Source organism: Euprymna scolopes, chromosome 7 (genome assembly GCF_053919585.1).
Source record: "Euprymna scolopes isolate OS-2025 chromosome 7, ASM5391958v1, whole genome shotgun sequence".
In the NCBI taxonomy this organism is placed as follows: domain Eukaryota; kingdom Metazoa; phylum Mollusca; class Cephalopoda; order Sepiida; family Sepiolidae; genus Euprymna; species Euprymna scolopes.
The window spans coordinates 111,325,460-111,345,403 of NC_136488.1; the positions used below are offsets into that span (position 1 = coordinate 111,325,460).

General features: G+C 38.5%; 1 protein-coding gene across 1 annotated transcript in view; it reads left to right on the plus strand.

Moving 5' to 3' along the window:
- The first annotated feature begins 6,941 nt into the window (after positions 1-6,941).
- LOC145280330 (phytanoyl-CoA dioxygenase domain-containing protein 1-like) overlaps positions 6,942-19,944 on the plus strand; it is a 231,100-nt gene continuing 218,097 nt past the window's right edge. Inside the window, exon 1 of the mRNA XM_080132101.1 lies at positions 6,942-7,068. Within this exon, the coding sequence (XP_079988227.1) occupies positions 6,942-7,068 (127 nt within the window). The remainder of the gene's footprint in view (positions 7,069-19,944) is intronic.

Sequence of the window (19,944 nt, forward strand, 5' to 3'; positions counted from 1 at the left end):
GGCAACAACCCCTGCAACTGCAGCACCAACCCCAGCTCCAAGGAAAACCCAAACCACCCAGGAGGCCAAGGGGGAAGAATGGAGCACGGTAGTGAGACAAAAGCGGAAACACATAATCCCTTCTGCCACCGTCCCACCACCAGCCCAAAAATCGAGGCAGGAGCCTCTGCAAATGCAGCAACAACAACAGCCACCGTAGCCAATGCTGCGGAAACAACTGCAGCAACAACTACTGCAGCAGCAAAATCAGCAAGTGCAGCAGAAGCAGCAGCAGCAACGACACCAGCGAGAGCAGCAACAACAAAAACAGCTGCAGCAGCAAATAGGGGAGCAGACAAAACCAACGGTCCCCACACCAATCGAGACGGGGATCAAGCGGAGAAAAGACTGCTCCTCTGAGGATGAATCCGCAAGTGAGAGGGAGAGGAACTCAACCTCACCTCTCCCCGGTTCATTCGAAAGAATGAAAAAGAAAAACAAAAGAAGAAAAGAGGAAGAAAAGGTGGCTCCCACTCCCTGTGAACATACACCACCCCTAACAACAAAATCCACTTCCACCCCCAAACCACACACTGCACCAACACCAGACACCGCACCAACACCAGACACCGCACCAACACGAGACACCACACCAACACCAGACACCGCACCAACACCAACACCAACACCAGACACCGCACCAACACCAAACACCGCACCAACACCAGACACCACACCAACACCAACACCAACACCAACACCAGGCACTACACAAACACCCGTCCCCACACCAAGGCAAACTGAGCCACTACCCCAAAAAGAAAATGAAAAGAATGAACCGAGGGAGAGGAGAGACTCCTCTGCCTCTTGCAGACCAAAGGTCCTTGCCCCTGAGGAACTATTTAATGTAGACCCTCTATCTATGGCCACAGACATTTCCCATCGGCAGAGGAAAAACTTAAAACCTCTGCTCGATTACAAACAGATAGAGGGGAAAGATGTAAATATCCCCTCAAATTTCCCGGACGACCCACTCCTAATAACTTTTGTCAGAACTCCAGAGGCCTGCAAGACCAACTTGTGGACAAAGCTGCAGGCTGCTGAAGGGGCGTTTCCGGGAATTGAACTGGTGAAAAAAAATGACCCTTCTCTTGATGAACTGTCAAAAGAATGCAAGGGAAGGGTCCCCGTGTTGGTCCATCCGTCACTCTACAGGGCCATAAAATTAATTTATCCTTTGGACGTCGGCGGCATTGCGAGAGAAGGTCAGGATATGAAAAACCTGACCACCTTGAGCATGGCACATAACGTCGGCGTCCTCTCTCCAGCTGACTTCGGAGCTGAGTGTGACACACCCTAAGGTAGGTACCATGGCTTTGAATTTGGCTAGTTTGAATGCGAGGGGCTTGAGATCACCGGGCCGGGCGGCTCGCCTCCGGCACGACCTCTTGTCCCTGGGAGTGGATGTGGCTGCGATTCAGGAGACGCATTTCGTTTCCTCTGTGGACTGTCAGGTGCTGGCCAGAGATTTTGCGGTTTTCTCAGCATATGGCAGCCCACGGGGGAAGGGAGTTTCCGTGCTAGTTAAACGTACCCTGTCGGCGATGGTCGACGTTGTCCATAGAGATGCGGTGGGCAGGCTGGTTGTGGCCGATGTTGCCGTAAAAAATTCTGTGTTTCGGGTGATCGCGGTTCATGCGCCCAGCACCGCTCGTGAGAGGGTCTCATTCTTCAGTCAGCTTGACGCGTTTGTAGATTGTCGGAAGCGGGTAGTGCTAATAGGAGATTGGAACGCCATCTTAGACCCCGAGATAGATAAGGTAGGAGGCGATGCTAGAGGATCGGAGAGGTGCGAGTCCAGCCTGGCTGATCTGATGGCTAGATGCGGTCTGGTCGATAGGTTTCGGTTCGAGCATCCGGGGCGGAGATGTGGACGTGGACCAATAGCGTTTCCTCCTATCCAAATACCTATTTGGACAGGATGTTAGTTAGGAGAGGCGAAGTAGACTTCTTATCTTGTCCCACGTTCACTTGGCTAGGCCAGACGGACCATAAATTAGTTATGGCCCGGCTGAAGCTAGGAAATAGGCCTAAGTTAGCGGGGTACTGGAAGTTAAACACCTCCCTTCTGAAGATACAAGACTTCCAAGATCAGTTAAGAGAATTGATTAAAAAGGCACTAGTGGGGGCGGTTACTGGGAGTAAGTGGTGGTTAGGTCTCAAAGCCAAGATCAGAAGCTTCTCCGTCAAGTATGCCCAGCGCCTCGCACTAGATAAGGCCAAGACGAAGAAGCAGCTAGAGCAGAAACTAGCCCAGGCTACGGGGGAGGGTGATAGGGTTAGTCAGGAACTAGCTAAGCAGGACCTTCTACGCGAGACTAGCGAGCGTTACGAAGGCCAAGTAGTTAGAGCTAGGCTTAGAAAGATAGGCAACGAAGCAGTCAATTCTGATGCAGACGTGCGCCGTGAGGTTTCTAGGCGTGGCTCGGACAAATATATTGCGAAAGTCAAACATCCGGATGGACGCACCCTGGAATCGACTCGGGAGATCTGCGAGGGGTTTCGAGAACATTTCGAGAAGCGTTTTACGCAGCAGCCCGATCTTCCGGTCCTTGAGTTTAGCGACTATTTGGCTGACTCTCCCTGCCTCGAGGCGGCTAGAGCGGCTGGTTGCGAGGGCCGAGTGACGGAGCGGGAGGTCTTTACTGCGCTGAAGCAGGTCAGCTGTGACAGATCGCCAGGACTTGATGGTCTGCCATACGAACTGTACTTGAGGCTGTCGCCCATGTTTCTGCCTCTTCTGACGGATATGTTCAACCATTGGTTTGCTCAGGGATCCATCCCAGGGCAGGTGACCAAGGGAGTGATCACATTGCTGAAGAAAGGTGACGGGCATGGAGGGGAAGAGTTAGACGACTACAGGCCCATAACTCTGCTAAACACAGAGTTGAAGATTTTGGCCAAGGTCCTGTCGAATCGGCTGCAGGTTGTTATCGACGAGTTGGTTGAACCGGAACAGAACTACGCTGTGAAGGGGAGATCGATTCAGAACAACTTGCACCTGATCTGCACGATCCTAGAGGGGGGAATAGATGACGACACGGAAGCCGCGCTGATAAACTTAGATCAGTCCAAAGCTTTCGATAGGGTCGACCATCGTTTCCTGGCATCTGTCTTAGAGGCCGCCGGTTTTAAACCGGACTTTTGCAAGTGGATCTCCATAATGTATCGACAGCCCATGGCTGTCGTGCAAGTCAACGGAAAGCGCTCGAAACCCTTTGTTATCTCTGTCGGTTCGTCAGGGTTGTCCACTGTCGCCCCTGCTTTATGTCCTGGCTTTGGAGCCTCTTCTCCGCAAGCTTAGACATGGGGAGGCAAATTCGGCCCTGCGCGGAATGGCTCTGCCTGGCGGCTCAGCTGCCAAGGTATCCGCGTTCGCCGATGATGTCACGATCTTCGTGTCGGGCTTCAGAGACATTGAGGTCGTGTCGGAGGCACTCACACAGTACGAAAGAATCACGGGGGCCAAGATAAACCGCAACAAGTCGGTAGGACTGCGGTTGGGCGCATGGAGTGGCAACGCAAACCTCCCTGCGCCCTTCAGCTGGACAGATGGCCCGGTCCGGATCCTCGGCATGTGGTTCGGACCGGGTCTCCAGCTTGACAAGAATTGGTTGGAGGTACGGTTAAAGGTGGAGGCTGCAGTCAATTCGTGGCTTCCTAGGAAACTTTCCTTAAAGGGTAGAGCTGAGGCGTGCGCCACTTACGTCTTTCCTCTCATCCTTTACCGACTGGCCGTACTTCCCCTGCCTGCACAACACCTAAAAGCTCTTGTCGAACTCTTGTCCTCGCTCCTTTGGGACAGAGGAAGACACTGGGTGAGCAGACAGGTCTGTATTCAACGTCCGTGTGAGGGAGGCTTGGGAATGCCGGACTTGAAGTGTCATCGAGATGCTGAGAGGCTGGCCTTCCTGAGCCACTATATGCAGGATGACCAACCGTGGCACCCCGTGGTTACTGCCGCCTTCCCTGACCTCGTTCTCGACCCTTCCATCGAGAGCCGTCGCAGGCCGCGGGGAGAATCTGCCTACATGAAAGAGTGCCGAGCCGCGCTAAAACGACTACCAAGGTCCAGTGACCTTGTGACTGCTACCCGTAGGGAACTCCACAGGGATCTAGTGAAGGGGGCCGCTGACGACCCGCTATGCACGCGTTTGGGGTGGCAGCAGAGTGAGATCTGCTCTGCGTGGAGCTGGGCGACAGGTTCAAGTCATCTGAACAATTCGGAGTTCTCTCTGACCTGGCGATTGGCCCGAAATGCACTTCCACTCAACAACATACAATGCAGTTCCGGGTTTTTGGAGTCGCCTGATTGTCCCCGTTGTGGGACAATGGCCGTAGAAACTACGGATCACGCTTTCTTCGATTGCCGCGAACTCCGCCAGTACTGGTCGTATGTGAGCGGAGTGACGGCTCGCATCGATCCTGAGCATCCTCGCCCAATTACTGTATCCAATGTTGTGGACAACGTGAGGCCGCCGTGGGACCGGGAAAGACAAATGGTCTACGTTACGATCCTGGCCGTGGCGAGAATGGTGATTTGGACGTCGCGTCTGCAAGGTTGCCGGAGGGTGTTGTCTTTTTCTGATCAAGATCTGATCGCGTTCTTTAAACACCAACTACGGGTGAAGATCAGATGTGATAGAAGAAGGCTGCATCGCGCGGCATTTGACAGAAGATGGATACATGTGGCAAGTCTGTGTGTACGAAGAGGAGCCAAATTTGAATACGTGTTCCCCGCCTAGGTGTGGAACGCGCAGTTCTGTAAAGTAAAATTAAACAAGTAGTCTCTCAGCTAGCTGAGTGTGTGTTCCATCCCTCCCCGATTAGGAAGCCTCCAAGATCCCCATCCCCCCTTACCTGCAATTTTTGTTTTCACCCCTTCCTCTAAATTTTACCCATCTTGGAGAAAAAGAAATACAAACTAACCTCCATCCCTTACCCACAAAAAATTTTCTTTTCTCCATTCACCCCCATCTAGAGGGCATCCCCACCTAGAGACTGACCCGCAGAAGCGAGGTTCCTTTTACAAACCTAGTGGAACGGGCAGTCTATCAATTAGACGGGGTTGGGAGGGTCCTACTAATCACCTTTTGTTTTTTCTTCCCCCGCCCTCGACACAAATGAATTATTGTTACCATTTTATTGTTATCTTTTTTGTTTTTACACGTCAATAAAAAATGTTTTAAAAATTGGGAGTTACTAGGACGTCCCCCAATACGAAAGGGTGAATGCGGTATTATGGTGAAAGAAGATACTAGCTGGGAGAAACTTTTGACTTTGTTTAGTTCTGGAGTGACAAGGATGACCAATGACCCCCAAAATCCCCCCTTTTGAGTTGGCCATGTGCCTAAGTTTTTTGTTCATCGTTGATTTTTTTTCTGTATTTTTTAACATGAATAAAAGATTTAATATCTCAAAGTGTAGTATCTGTTCTTCATTGCTGCACTTCTATTTCTTGTTCTCTTTCGGTGGAGGAGAGATCCTTCACGACTGAGACAATTTTTATTTTTGTACCTTTTCTCCACGTTAAAAAACGACCCTGGTGTCTAACTCTGTCCCGTGGGGAGGCATAGTAAATAGGTACAATCAACGACAACAACACTTATCATCATTAAGAGTTGCATACATATTATTCATAGTACGCTTACTTCTCCACCCCCGTCTTCGTACACCACACCACAACTATGAATGACACTCGAGCAGGGCGGAGGCATCGCCATTGGGATCAGGTCACTCCTGGCTGGATCCAAAACCGAGAGCCACCCGACAATCATTACAATGGCATACGTCTACAATTCCCGACGTCAGCTCTTAGCCTTTTATTAATTAATGCTAACCCCCCTCCCCCCCCCAAAAAAAATATATATCGCTTTTCGAGTTAAATTGAGTGAACTATAACTAATTTATCACTTCGCTCAGAGACACTAATAATTACTTCCACTCAATCCCCATTAAAATTGCGGCCGTTTGACCTTTATTTCGCAATTAAAAAATCCTTCATGACTGAGGTAGAATTTTAATTCTTCCCAAAAGTCCATTTAAACGCGGAAATTAATGCCTTTAATTATCCTCAACTGAACTCCCGCTGAATCTGTTCAGTTTGAAATATGAAATCCTTCCAGACTGAGGTAACAAAAATATTTTTTTTTCAAAAAATTAATTCAACTCTCAAAAATTAATATTTCCGATTATTCTCGTTTGAAAACATAAAAACACAACCCTCAAAAGTTTAATTCTCAACAACAACGATTAATATCGCTACATAAGATACAGTTAATATCATTTCATCAAATTCCACGAACAGATTAAATTAAAATTCGTTTTTTTTTTTTCAACTTTTTTCGACTAAATTCAATTACTAGAATTCTCCCTCACAATGTGTAATTTAATTAACGAATCTTTATTCAGGGTCAATCAACGTGGTGTATACAGTCAGAGGGGAAAGAGAAAGAAAAGAAAATGAAAAGAAAGGAAAAAATATTTCACATATATTCCTCCCCCTTCCAATGAGCGCTAAGGGAAGGGTGGCGATCAAGCTCCGAACATCACTGACACTCCCCTCCTACTAACACCATTCAAGTCAGCGATTTACACAAACCCATGCCCCCTCCACACAGTGGGTCTAGCTGTTTCTCTCTCTCCTCTCCTACACTACTCACGTCGAACGCAGTGTGAACACCTGTTGTTAGTTTTTTACACAGCATTTAAAATTGACAGTTTTATTTCACTGTATCACAAAATTAATCTCGCAGTTGATTAAAAAGACCCCCCCCCCCAAAAAAAAACCCCGACTCATACAATTTTTCGAGAGGTAACTCATACTAGAACATATTTCACCTAAATATCTCTTAAATATTCTCTGTATTATTATTATATATTATTCTTCTGCTTTTTTCTTAATGGCCGGATCAGCTAACGTCCCCCCAGCGTTCGGACGAGCTTTAATTCTCGCCGTTAAACGAGCTGTCCTTGTTATGGAAGCCCATGTCATCCAAGAGAAAATTTTGTTCAGGCGCCTTGCAAACGGTATCCTTCATCTGGCCAGGCTTGGTCAAGGGGATTGTCACTGGTAGAATAGTCAGTGTAGGTGGTCCAAAACTGACTCTCGCCCCCCTGACTTTGTAACCAGTGTTCGAACATGTTTTTCCACACATATACACACCCACACGTACGCACGGGCACGCACATACGCACACACGCACACATATACACATCCTCATACACACACTCACATACATGCGCATACACACACACACACGCTAACGCGCGCACACACACCCGAGCTGTGACGTCACTTCCTAAAGTGAAAACCAGACATGCGCACCCAGAACACTAACTCCAGTATAAAAGTCAACAAAACCTGTTAACTTCCCTTTTTCGTCTGGACCAGCGTTCGACCTGTTGAGTCGACGAACCGATCGCGGCTCTAACTCTATCTCCCCTTTCGTCTTGGCCCATCGACACAGACATGTGCGCGACGTTCTACTGAGCTTAACCCTTTCTTTCTACAGACGGCTTGCCACTTTGCGTTTCTCTATTGCATCCCCTTTCCTTCCACGCGCGTAGTCGTCAACGGCTGAATGGACACATGTACACCGTATGACGAGATCCCTGGCGACACCAGATGATCTTGCTTTTCAAATAGAGGAAGAGAAGGTGGGAGAGGAAAAACAGATGTTTATGAGATTCCTGTCCACAGAAAAGAGTAAATATTTCAATGAGAGAAGAAATAGTGAATATTTCCATGGGAAATAAATAAATAAATAAATATGATAATGAGATTCTCAAGTTGGCAGAAAAAGCAATACAGGGTCGTTTTCTAGTTTAGGTTAGAACAACAATTCAAATTATTAAAAAAACAACGTTTTGTTGAAAGGTACAATGACTTGGGTTCAAAAGGTCTGTTTTGGAGTCTGGGATGTGTTGTCGTTGGGCCCACCTGTTGTGTTTAACTGCCAGATCACCAGCCAGTGATGGGTTGGTTGGACAGATAAATAAATAAATTGAACCTAGGGAGAGATATGGTCATGAAAGATGAAGAAGAGAGAAAAGAAACAGAAAATGAAAAGAATAAAATAATGAGTTCACGAGAGAAGAAAAAGAATAAGAGAATAGAAAAGAGAAGAATAACTCCAAAAAGGTGGAGGGAGGTATTTCTGATTTGATAAAAACGATTGAGTTTTTGGAGTCCTTTTTTCCTGACTGGCAACTGACAACGGCACTCCTGAGCAGAGTGGGGATACCAATGAGTGCCCTCTACCAAAACCTGGATAGCATGCATGAGCTGCAACCATCGACAAACCCCAAGGTTACAAGCAGGGATTCCAAAGTCAGCCCCTAAGCCATTATTAAAAAATAAAAAAATAAAAAAAATGAAAGAATTCCCCAGTTTTAAATGTAGGAAGAAATCAGGTAACCACAAACCACTGACAACTGACAACAGCACCTGAGCGGAACGAGGATACCAATGCATGCCCTCTACCAGAACTTGGATAGCGTGCATGAGCTGCGACCATCGACAAAACCCAAGGTTACAAGCAGGGACTCCAAAGTCAGTCCCTAAGCCATTATTAAAAAAGAAAAAGAATGAAAACCAAAAAAAAAAAAAAAAAATATCAAAAGCTCAAATATTTTTCTGATTGTTTATGATTTGTGAGAAAGAGAAAATGAGCAAGTAGTTTAAAGGGGGTATATACCCTCCTTTGATAGTGGACTGAACATGGTTATCTTTTCACGGTTGCATGCACATAGGTTAAGTCATAGAGAAGGACCGAAAATGAAAAAAAAAAATGAAAAAAGAAAAAATGTTTTGCATGCACATAGATTAAGTCGTGACGAGAGATTGAAAGTAAATAAAAAAAGAAAAAAAATGAAAGACACCCCATGTTTGCATATACATGGTTTGATGAGTTACAGTTATACAGAAGGACTGAAAATAAAGAAGAGAAACTGTTTTGCATGTACGTAGTTGCAGTCACCTTAAAGGGACTAGTAAAGTGAAAAAAAGGGAGTTTATCAATTGAAAAAATGCATGTGTAGGCGAATATAAAAATCCATGACTCATGAGCTGTGGCAGCTTACAATTGCATGGTGCATGTTAGTTATGGAGTGAGCTTCATTTTCTTTGATGATAAGAACTATGAACTACATAAAATTACTTATGCACGCATATTTAAATATATACAACAGTAAAACCAGAACCGTAAATCCAAGAACATTTTTTTTGCATGCTAAATGGACAATTTTTCTCAGTTGCTTTTTATTGACTGATTGTAGAATTGCTAGTTTCGAGTCAGGCTTCTGGTGCAGGTCGCATATATGCCAATTATGACTAATTGACAAGTGAAAGGAAGGGGCGGATATGACGAGATCCCTGGCGACACCAGATGATCTTGCTTTTCAAATAGAAGGTGGGAGAGGAAAAACAGATGTTTATGAGATTCCTGTCCACAGAAAAGAGTAAATATTTCAATGAGAGAAGAAATAGTGAATATTTCCATGGGAAATAAATAAATAAATAAATATGATAATGAGATGCTTGAGTTGGCAGAAAAAGCAATACAGGGTCGTTTTCTGGTTTAGGTTAGAACAACAATTCAAATTATTAAAGAAACAATGTTTTGTTGAAAGGTACAATGACTTGGGTTCAAAAGGTCTGTTTTGGTGTCTGGGAGGTGTTGTCGTTAGGCCCACCTGTTGTATTTAACTGCCAGATCACCAGCCAGTGATGGATTGGTTGGACAGATAAATAAATAAATTGAACCTAGGGAGAGATATGGTCATGAAAGATGAAGAAGAGAGAAAAGAAAGAGAAAATGAAAAGAATAAAATAATGAGTTCACGAGAGAAGAAAAAGAATAAGAGAATAGAAAAGAGAAGAATAACTCCAAAAAGGTGGAGGGAGGAATTTCTGATTTGATAAAAACGATTGTCTTTTTTAGAATAGGGTCCAGAGTTTTTTTTTACTGACTGGCATCGAGACGTACACATCGCTCTCACCCCACCAGGGAGGGGGACGAAACCCTAATAAGAGCTAAGTTGAAAGGCTCTTATTCTTAGCTGGGAAATTGATTGGAGAAACTTAAGTTATTCAACCTGCATCATGAAGCTTGAATCAAAGAACAAGTGTAAAACGATTTATGAATAATTATTTTGTTTCGTTATATAAATATGCCCCAGAGTTTTTCCTTGTTTCTTGCTTGCCGGCCTGAATGAAGATACAGTTTGTTTCAGATATCCCCTGATGCCAGACGATGAAGGAGACAGACTGGATCCAGCACGAAGCCAGAGTGATGGCCGAAATCGACAATGTTGCAACACAGACTTAGGGTCATGCACATTTCACGTGCCCTGAGCAGCAGAAGATATTTTCCAGTGAGCACTGAGAGTCTGATCACCCTTAGGGGTCCACCACTAGACAAGTAAGAATGTAGCCCTGCTGGGTTGCATCTATGGTCCTGTGAGCTGGGAGCGATGAACACGACCAGAATACATCACAAGTATGCTCCCATGAACCAGGATAGCGACGGATGAGAGAGGGGAAGGGTTATATTATAACTGAAGACTTTCATTTCTCAACAGAAAATAAACGACATGTTTATTTTATTTCAGCATTTGAGTTCTTTTGTTTCCTTCATTCAATTCGTTTCATTATTTTTTCTTGTAGTGAGTTAGGGTATTTTATATCCTGGTCTGCAACACCAGTCATTACCGAGCGTTAAGTCTCTCTGTAAAAGTTGCGACATACACCTTCATCCTTGTTCTTCGGTCACTCTCTCTCTCTCTCTCTCTCTCTTTCTCACACACACACACACACACACACACACACACACACACACACACACACACACACACACACTCTACCTTGATTTCTTAAGTTGATATGTTACTATTATTTGCCTCCCATCTATATCTGAATCAATACATTCATGCATACACACACACTCACACCTGTATATACATATATACGCACAGGAAAATATATGCACACACACATACAGACACCCATATGTATACATACACACATATTTACATATACTTTTCAAATAGTCATACTAATACTTGCGCCGACTAGCGTCAAATGTTAGCAAAAGGGGTAGACAATTTCCATTTGGGGATGACTCAAGGAAAGTAGCCGAGTTGCTCAAGAATTACTCCATAAACCTGGTAACTGAATTCTGGTAAGCATTTAAAAAAATATTTTAAATGTCTGTTTTCCTTTCAGTAGTGTATTAATTTATTTACCCCATTTTTTTCCCCCACACTTGCCACCTTCAAATACTATTGTTAAAATTTATCAATAGAATTTATTGTTGTCAATTTGCGGCTTGTGATTCACTTGCTAATTTTTCCTCAAACTAAACATGTTCTTCTATTTTGAATTGAATGTCTTAGCACTTGGATCTGAGGTAATCTCGTTAGCATCGGACAAACCCAAACTCTTTGCCAAGAACTTTGCAGTTAATTCTACCTCATGCGATCAGGGTCACCAAACCCCTGTGTATTCTCCTCTATCTGAAAACACATTCTCCGATATACAAATATCTGTGCATGATGTTGCCAAGCTAATCAAAACCCTCGATTCCAGGAAAGCAACTGGCGCTGATGGCATTCCTATTATAGTGTTGAAAAAGCTTCAACTAGAACTAGCTCCCATACTTACAAAGCTGTTTAAGCATTGTCTTAAGGAGAATTGCTTCCCAACACCCTGGAAAACCTCATCAGTATGTCCCGTACTTAAAAATTCAGGTGATTGGTCATCTACCTCTCAGTACAGAACAATCAGTCTCCTGTGCATCATGAATAAGTTGCTAGAATCTGTGTTTAATAGAGAAGTAGTCACCCACCTTCTCAAAAATAACCTGCAACATGGTTTCTGTTCTGCTAGATCTACAGCAAATGTGCTAACAGTTATATCTTATAGGATTAGCGAATCTTTCAATGGATGCTTCCTTCCTGTGGCAATTGCTCTTGACATATCAAAGGCCTTTGATAGAGTATGGCATAAAGGTCTACTCCACAAAACCTCCAACTACGGTATAACTGGAAATGTTTTTCTCAATTATTAAATCATTTATCCCTGATAGGTTCATAAGAGTAGTGATTGATGAGCAGAAATTAGAAGCTCATTATTAATGCTGGAGTCCCTCAGGGATCCATACTGGGCCCAACTCTCTTGCTGATCTACATCAGTGATCTCCCAAATCACGTCCTAAGATCATTTGTAGACATTTATGCTGACGACACAACTATCTATGGCAACATTTCAAAGGCTGTAAACGACCAAGTTCTCTCCGATTCTATCTCCTCTGATCTTGATCACATGGTGCAATGGGGAAAGAGGTGGCTGTTTTATTTTAATGCATTTAAAACCAAGCTTCTATCATTCCATCATCAACACTCTGATCCCCGTCTGGCATCAATCGAAATAAATGGCTCTCATCTCAATGTTTTGACAAGTTTCTTAGTCTGACCTTTACTTTTGATCTGAGATGGAACATCAAATCTGTTGACAAGGCTGCTGGAAAAATGGTGGGATTGTTCTAACGTTCCAGTAGATATCTCACTGCTGATGCAATTCTCTACATGTATCAGAGCCAAGTACATCCAAGGATCTGGGCAGGAGCTGCTAGAAGCAACTTATCCTGCCTTAACAGAGTTCAAAATAGACTTTGTAGCCTAGTGGGGTCTCTTTTCATGACAAGTATTCGTCTGAGATCCAGTCTATGGTCCCCCTTTACATGACTTTCACAAAAACACTCATCTATCTAAAACCACTATCAATAATTTCCCCCCACTCTTTATCTGTGCCTAAACCTAAACGTAGATTCTATAAGCAAAACTTTTTTCTTAGAACTTCACGCCTGTGAAACTCTGTTCTGGTTTAATTGCTTTCCAACTGATTACTTTATGCTTGTCTTCAAGTCACACCTGAATGATGAGCTGTTCCCCTTAAGTAGTCCAATTTACCAAATTTCCACTATAATACTACATGTTCCTATTGACTACTGTACACTCATTAACCCTTATCCTCGAGGAGCATCCGATCCTTGGTAAGTGGTGACTCCTTTATAAAAAAACCTACACACTTGCATATCGACACATGTAAAGACATGTCCACATACATATATATATATATATATATATATATATATATATATATATATATATATATATATATACTAGGAAAAGTACCCGTCGTTGACTGGGTTCAAAAGCAGCCTACAGAAAATGGACTCTGATTTATGAAAGTATGATAAGTTATGAAAAGGAAGGGTTGTAAAGAGATAGCTTCGAATTTGGGGGTATCAAAACCAAAGCAAAATATGATGAAAGTAAAAATAAAATAGATAAACCCCATAATTTATTATACCATACGTGTTCACGCTGAAACACTTATCACAATATTCTGTGGATCTATATTAAAAAACCTTGTTCAAGTTTGTGACATATTTCCATTCTACGGAGGGAAAGTACGAACAAACAGCCCATAATTTTATTATACCATATTTCTTCAAACTGAAACATGATTATCAAAGTATACTTACGCAGATAGATATGAAAAGTCTTTATTAATGTGTGTGCCTATTTCTATTCTATGGAGACCAGGTGCGAACGCAGACCCCACAATTTTATTATACTATACCTATTTAAGTTAAAACATACTTATCAAAGTATTATTATGTACATCTATATCAAAAACACTTCTAAACGTTTTTTTTTTTAAATTTTTTATTTCCATACTTTGTGGACCAGGCGCATACGCAGACCCCACAATTTTAATGAATCATCATTATACCAGATCAAACAAACCCATTCCTGTGTTTCCATAAATCTTCTATCATTACATGTGATCAGTTTTCTATAATAGGCAACCATATAGGAGCCTATTCGTGACCACACACACACATTCAGCTTTATATTATATATATATATATATATATATATATATATATATATATATATATATATATATATATATATATATATATAGAGAGAGAGAGAGAGAGAGAGAGAGAGAGAAAGAGAGAGAGAGAGAAAGAGAGAGAGAAAATAAAAAGGAACAAACCGTATTATTTTGTCGGAATACTATTTCCATCATTTTCATCATATATATATATATATATATATATATATATATATATATATATATATATATATATATATATATATATATATATAACTACTTAATTTACTTACATAAAATTAATATACGAAAGTATAGATTTATGCGTAAACTTTAAGTATTTACTTCAAAAGTGCTCAATACGTAGGTAGAGCTAGTTAGTAAGTTATCTTCTTCTTCTATATAAATAAAATGAACTCATTTTTTCCCGTCGGATTTTGACCTTAATAGGATTAAAAATCAAGATATTTCATGCAAATATAATATGCACAAACGGCAGAACAATATCTGAGGTGTGTTATAGACTTACTATTTCTCAAATTCCTCGATAATCTTAGATTTCTATACTTTTTCTGCTGAGAAGTCACGGCCAAAATCGGTTAAGATCAATGGAAGTGGTAAAATATTTTCTCTCTAATAAATTCCTCCTCCGCCTGCCACCACTTAACACCGTTTGGGGATCGTTCACAAGAAACAGTTGAGAAGAGAACACCGGTTTAGCTTCGTAGTTCTTTCATGTGAAGTTATTTAAAATCACTAAACTAAGCTGCAGTGCTCTGTGGCGTAGTGGTTAGCGTGCTGGACAATTCACATTATATTTTCACGTTCGCGCCGACCTACCGTAGTCGTTTTTTTTTGTTTTTTTTTTCTTAAACAACTGGAATGGACTTTTCTTGGTGGCCGAACTGTTAACGTTGCAGATGTTTTTTTGTCTTTCTTTTTCACACTTTATTTTCCTACTTTTACTCATGACTCCGGGTTTGATCCTTCCTACTTACCTACCATAACATTTTTTAAAACTCCCCCCCCCGTCCCGGAAACAAACACTCAGGCAACGCCGGGTACCCCAGCTAGTAAAATATATATGGCGATTAAGCTACACTGAATATTCCGCGTTTCATCCACTCTAGGATTCTTATATATATATATTCTTATATATATAAATTTTAAAGGGTTTTTATTAAATCTAAAAGACACCATAAATAAACCTAGCATTAAAAGTAAGGCAGATGTATCTGAAAAAAAATTGAAATAAAAGGTCTGGATTTAAAATTGATAAGAAAATTAATATGGGTTAGAGATAGAAAAGAAATAGAGTAAAATATAAATTTGAATTTAAGTTATAAATTTGCTTTAAGTACAACATTACAAATATACATGCATATATATGAAAAAATAGACACATACATACATATACATAGATATACAGGTATATACATAAAAATATAGGTACAAAAATTTACCTTTTAATTTTTCGCCTTTTGAAATCAGGAACTATGGTTAAAATACTCATATGTGATGTTTGCTATAGCTTTTCCGAAACGATCGTACAGGTAATTGATTTTGTTGTTGTTCCTTCTTATGAAACGGATTTTTAATTTAATTATAATTTGATTTTTAAATTTTAAATTATCAATCACAATACTTAATATTCAATTAGCTCTAGGATATTTACCTATCGAGCTTATTATATATCTAAATTACAACGAGCACTTTTTCTTTCCTGTATTTTAATAAAACTAGTAATTTCACTGTTACATTAAAATACACTCAGCTCTTTAGACTATTGTTCTAATCTTTAAATTATTAGCTCCCTATAACAGGTCGAGTTTATATAAGTAATTACAGATATGTTTCATAAGAAGGATTTGCAACTATCAACCAAATGTATCCCCATACCTTCTAAAGACACCTTTATAACCAGCTTAATTACAAGTATAAATATATTTATACAAGTATAAATATATTTATATAATTATTTGAGATGGAAAGCCTACCATTTTGATAATCACCAAAATGATGCCACAGAACCAATACATCACCAACCTGGAGAAATGAAAGAAACAAACCTCAGACAAGACAATGAACAGAGAAAAGCAGCCAAATACTACAGACTAAAAACATACAAAAACCCTAAAAGAAACAAAGACACTGAAAAATTTGAAAATGACTTGATCAACCTGATTAAAAATATTAAATTTAAGAAAAATAAAAAATATGTCACTCCAACCCTTAAAAGAAAATAAATTTTCAAAATCTATTTCTAAAAGCCACCAAAATAAACTGATAGTACCGGCGGATAAAACTGGGAATTTTTACACAATGGACTATATACAATATATAAATCTAATATATAAGGAATTTAATAAAAATTACAAAACAACAAATAAATCAGCACTAAATAAAATAAATAATGATGCAAAAAATATTTTAACTAAACTTAAAATAGATAAATACACAGAAATAACGGTACCAGGTACCCCGAGATTTACTTTAAAAGACCACAAACACAGCTTTAATATTAACCCCACTATTAGACTCATTTGCCCCTCGAAATCAGATATAGGACTGGTTAGTAAAAACATATTAGATAGAATTATCCCCAAAATTAAATCTATAATAAAATACCCACTATGGCAATCTTCCAACCAAGTAATCGACTGGTTTTCTAACATTCAAAATAAGAATAACGTTAAATTTCTTTCTTTTGACATTGAATCATATTACCAATCTATATCACCTATCCTACTAAATAAATCTCTATTAATGGCACGAAAATTAACTAATATAACTCAAGACGAAATTAAACTAATACTTATAGCTAGAGAGTCTTTAATAACCTTTGATAATAAGTATTGGACCAGGAAAAATACCCCTAACCACTTCAACATTTTAATGGGCTCGACGGATTCGACTCAGGTCACTGATCTAGTTGGCCTTTTCCTTTTAAATGAAATACATTGTATACTCCATAAACAGTTCAAACTTGAAGGAGGACTATACAGAGATGATACACTTTTCGTAACTAACTCTACAAATAATAATTACGAAAAAGCAATTAAAGCTCTACATAAATTATTTAAAAATTATGGACTTAGTATAAAAATCGACCCTAATAAAAAAATTGTTAATTCCTTAGACATAACCTTAAATCTTGAGAATTCTACCTTCGAACCCTATCATAAACCTAACCAATCTCTACTATATGTCCACGATGAATCAAACCACCCTAAATCAATATTAAAATCAATAGTTCCCAATATCGCTTTAAGAATTTCTAGACTGTCTTCTACTAAATCCATATTTATCAAAAATGAAAAATATTACAGTGAAGCCCTTAAAAACTCGGGATACAATTCACAAATTAAATGCATAAATAAAAATGATAGAAACATAAACTGCATTGAAAATAAACCTATTAAGAGCGTAATAACATATAATATGGCAATGTCTTCCCGTATGCGAGTTAAGAAAAATAACCAAGAGACAAAAAAAGAAAAAAACAAACCACAAATATTAGATAATAATACAAATAAACAACAAACCAAAACCCGTAAACGTAAGAATAGACATAAGGAGACCCTATGGTTCAACCCTCCATATTCCAAAAACCTAGAGACAAACATAGCCAGAGAACTTTTAAAATATTAGATAAGAATTTTAAAGCCTCCCATAGATATAATAAAATTTTCAATAAGAATACAATCAAAGTCACTTACTCTACTATGCCTAACCTTCATCAAAAAATAATTAGCTCTAATAATAAGAAAATTAATAAGCTACAAAATACAACTATACAAAATACATCAGACTGTAACTGTAGAAGAAAAAATAAATGTCCCCTACAAGGCTCATGTAAAATTAAAAATGTTATCTATAGCTGCACAGTATCAAAAACCTCAAATCTACATGAATCTATTAACAGCCATAACTCAACTACCAGATTAAATAATGACACCAACTTAAACCAATCTACCGATCAATTACAAACGAACCCACCATATAATAATCCAGCACCAGACCTAACGGAAAATAATCACAATAGAATTTCAACGCACAAACATTTTTTTGAAAATAACTCTCTGTCAAACCAAACTACTCTATCCAACTATATTTGGCAACTAAAAAATAGCAATATTTCTTTCAACTTAAAATGGCGAGTAATTGAGTCTTGCAAACCGTATAAACCAGGAGATAAATTCTATGCACTATGTACAAAAGAGACCCTAAAAATTTTAATATATGAAGATATAAAAAATGCAACCACCCTATTAAATTCAAGACAGGAACTAATATTCACATTCAGTCATAAACGTTGGTTTAAATTTAATAAATATAAACCACCTTAAATCATTAAAAATTACTTATTAGTAAATATAGATTACAATTTTCTTTTGTTTTAATAAATTAAGTTAGACTAATTATCCCCCTTGCGCCCTTTTATTAAACAAAATATGACTAATTATCCCCCCTTGCATTATGCAATTATACAAACAACATTCAAAATATAAACCGTGGCGTCTTTAAATCAAAAGTACGCTAACGGAAATAATTTATTGCACGGGCGTCCTCCTTTTAAAAATTCATCATTCAATAAGGTGAAAAGCTATAGCAAACATCACCTATGAGTATTTTAACCATAGTTCCTGATTTCAAAAGGCGAAAAATTAAAAGGTAAATTTTTGTACCTATATTTTTATGTATATACCTGTATATCTATGTATATGTATGTATGTGTCTATTTTTTCATATATATGCATGTATATTTGTAATGTTGTACTTAAAGCAAATTTATAACTTAAATTCAAATTTATATTTTACTCTATTTCTTTTCTATCTCTAACCCATATTAATTTTCTTATCAATTTTAAATCCAGACCTTTTATTTCAATTTTTTTTCAGATACATCTGCCTTACTTTTAATGCTAGGTTTATTTATGGTGTCTTTTAGATTTAATAAAAACCCTTTAAAATTTGCTGACGAGGAGACCTTGTTTATTAAAAAACTATATGTAATAATTATTGTCCGTAACTTGATGTCTACCACAATAAAAACACTGTTTTCCGAAACGATCGTACAGATAATTGATTTTGTTGTTGTTCCTTCTTATGAAACGGATTTTTAATTTAATTATAATTTGATTTTTAAATTTTAAATTATCAATCACAATACTTAATATATATATATATATATATATATATATATATATATATTGAGTAAGATGAGTGATAATTTATAATTAAACTTAAAAAATAATAATTAAAAATCGGTTTCATAAAGAAGAACAAACAAAATCAATAAATTTCCAACTGACTATTTTATGCTTGTCTTCAAGTCCAACCTGACTTATTTTTTTCGAGATGCATTCATAAACGTTGGTTTAGATTTGACAAATCCACCATAAATAATAAATTTTTCTTATTACTAATCTATCTGAAAATCTATAATTTATAAATTAATAATTATTATTATAATAGTTTTTATCATCATCGTTATTATTATTATTATTATTATTATTATTATTATTATTATTATTATTAATATTATTAATATTATTATTATTAATATTATTATTACTATTATTATTATTATTATTATTATTATTATTATTATCTTATCTGATATTTTACCATTATTTTCTATTTTATTTTATTATCTATTTCACTTTAAATTTATATGTTACTATTTTTTATTAATGTAAGTTCTATAACTATTATAATTGCTATGAAAAATATTATTTTTATTTAATTACTACCAATAAGATTCATTTATTATATAAAAAGATCAACTTATAACTAATTAGTGGTTATCTCCCTTTGAACATTAAAATTCTTTATTTTTCTAGTTTAATATAATTATCTCCCTTTGTAATTCAAATATTGAAGTGGATTTCAAATTTAGCGTTACTAACGATTTTAACTGGTAATATTATTTCATTGGCGTTTCCTTTGAAAGTTTGTATATATCAACATTTTCAAACATTCATAAATTACAT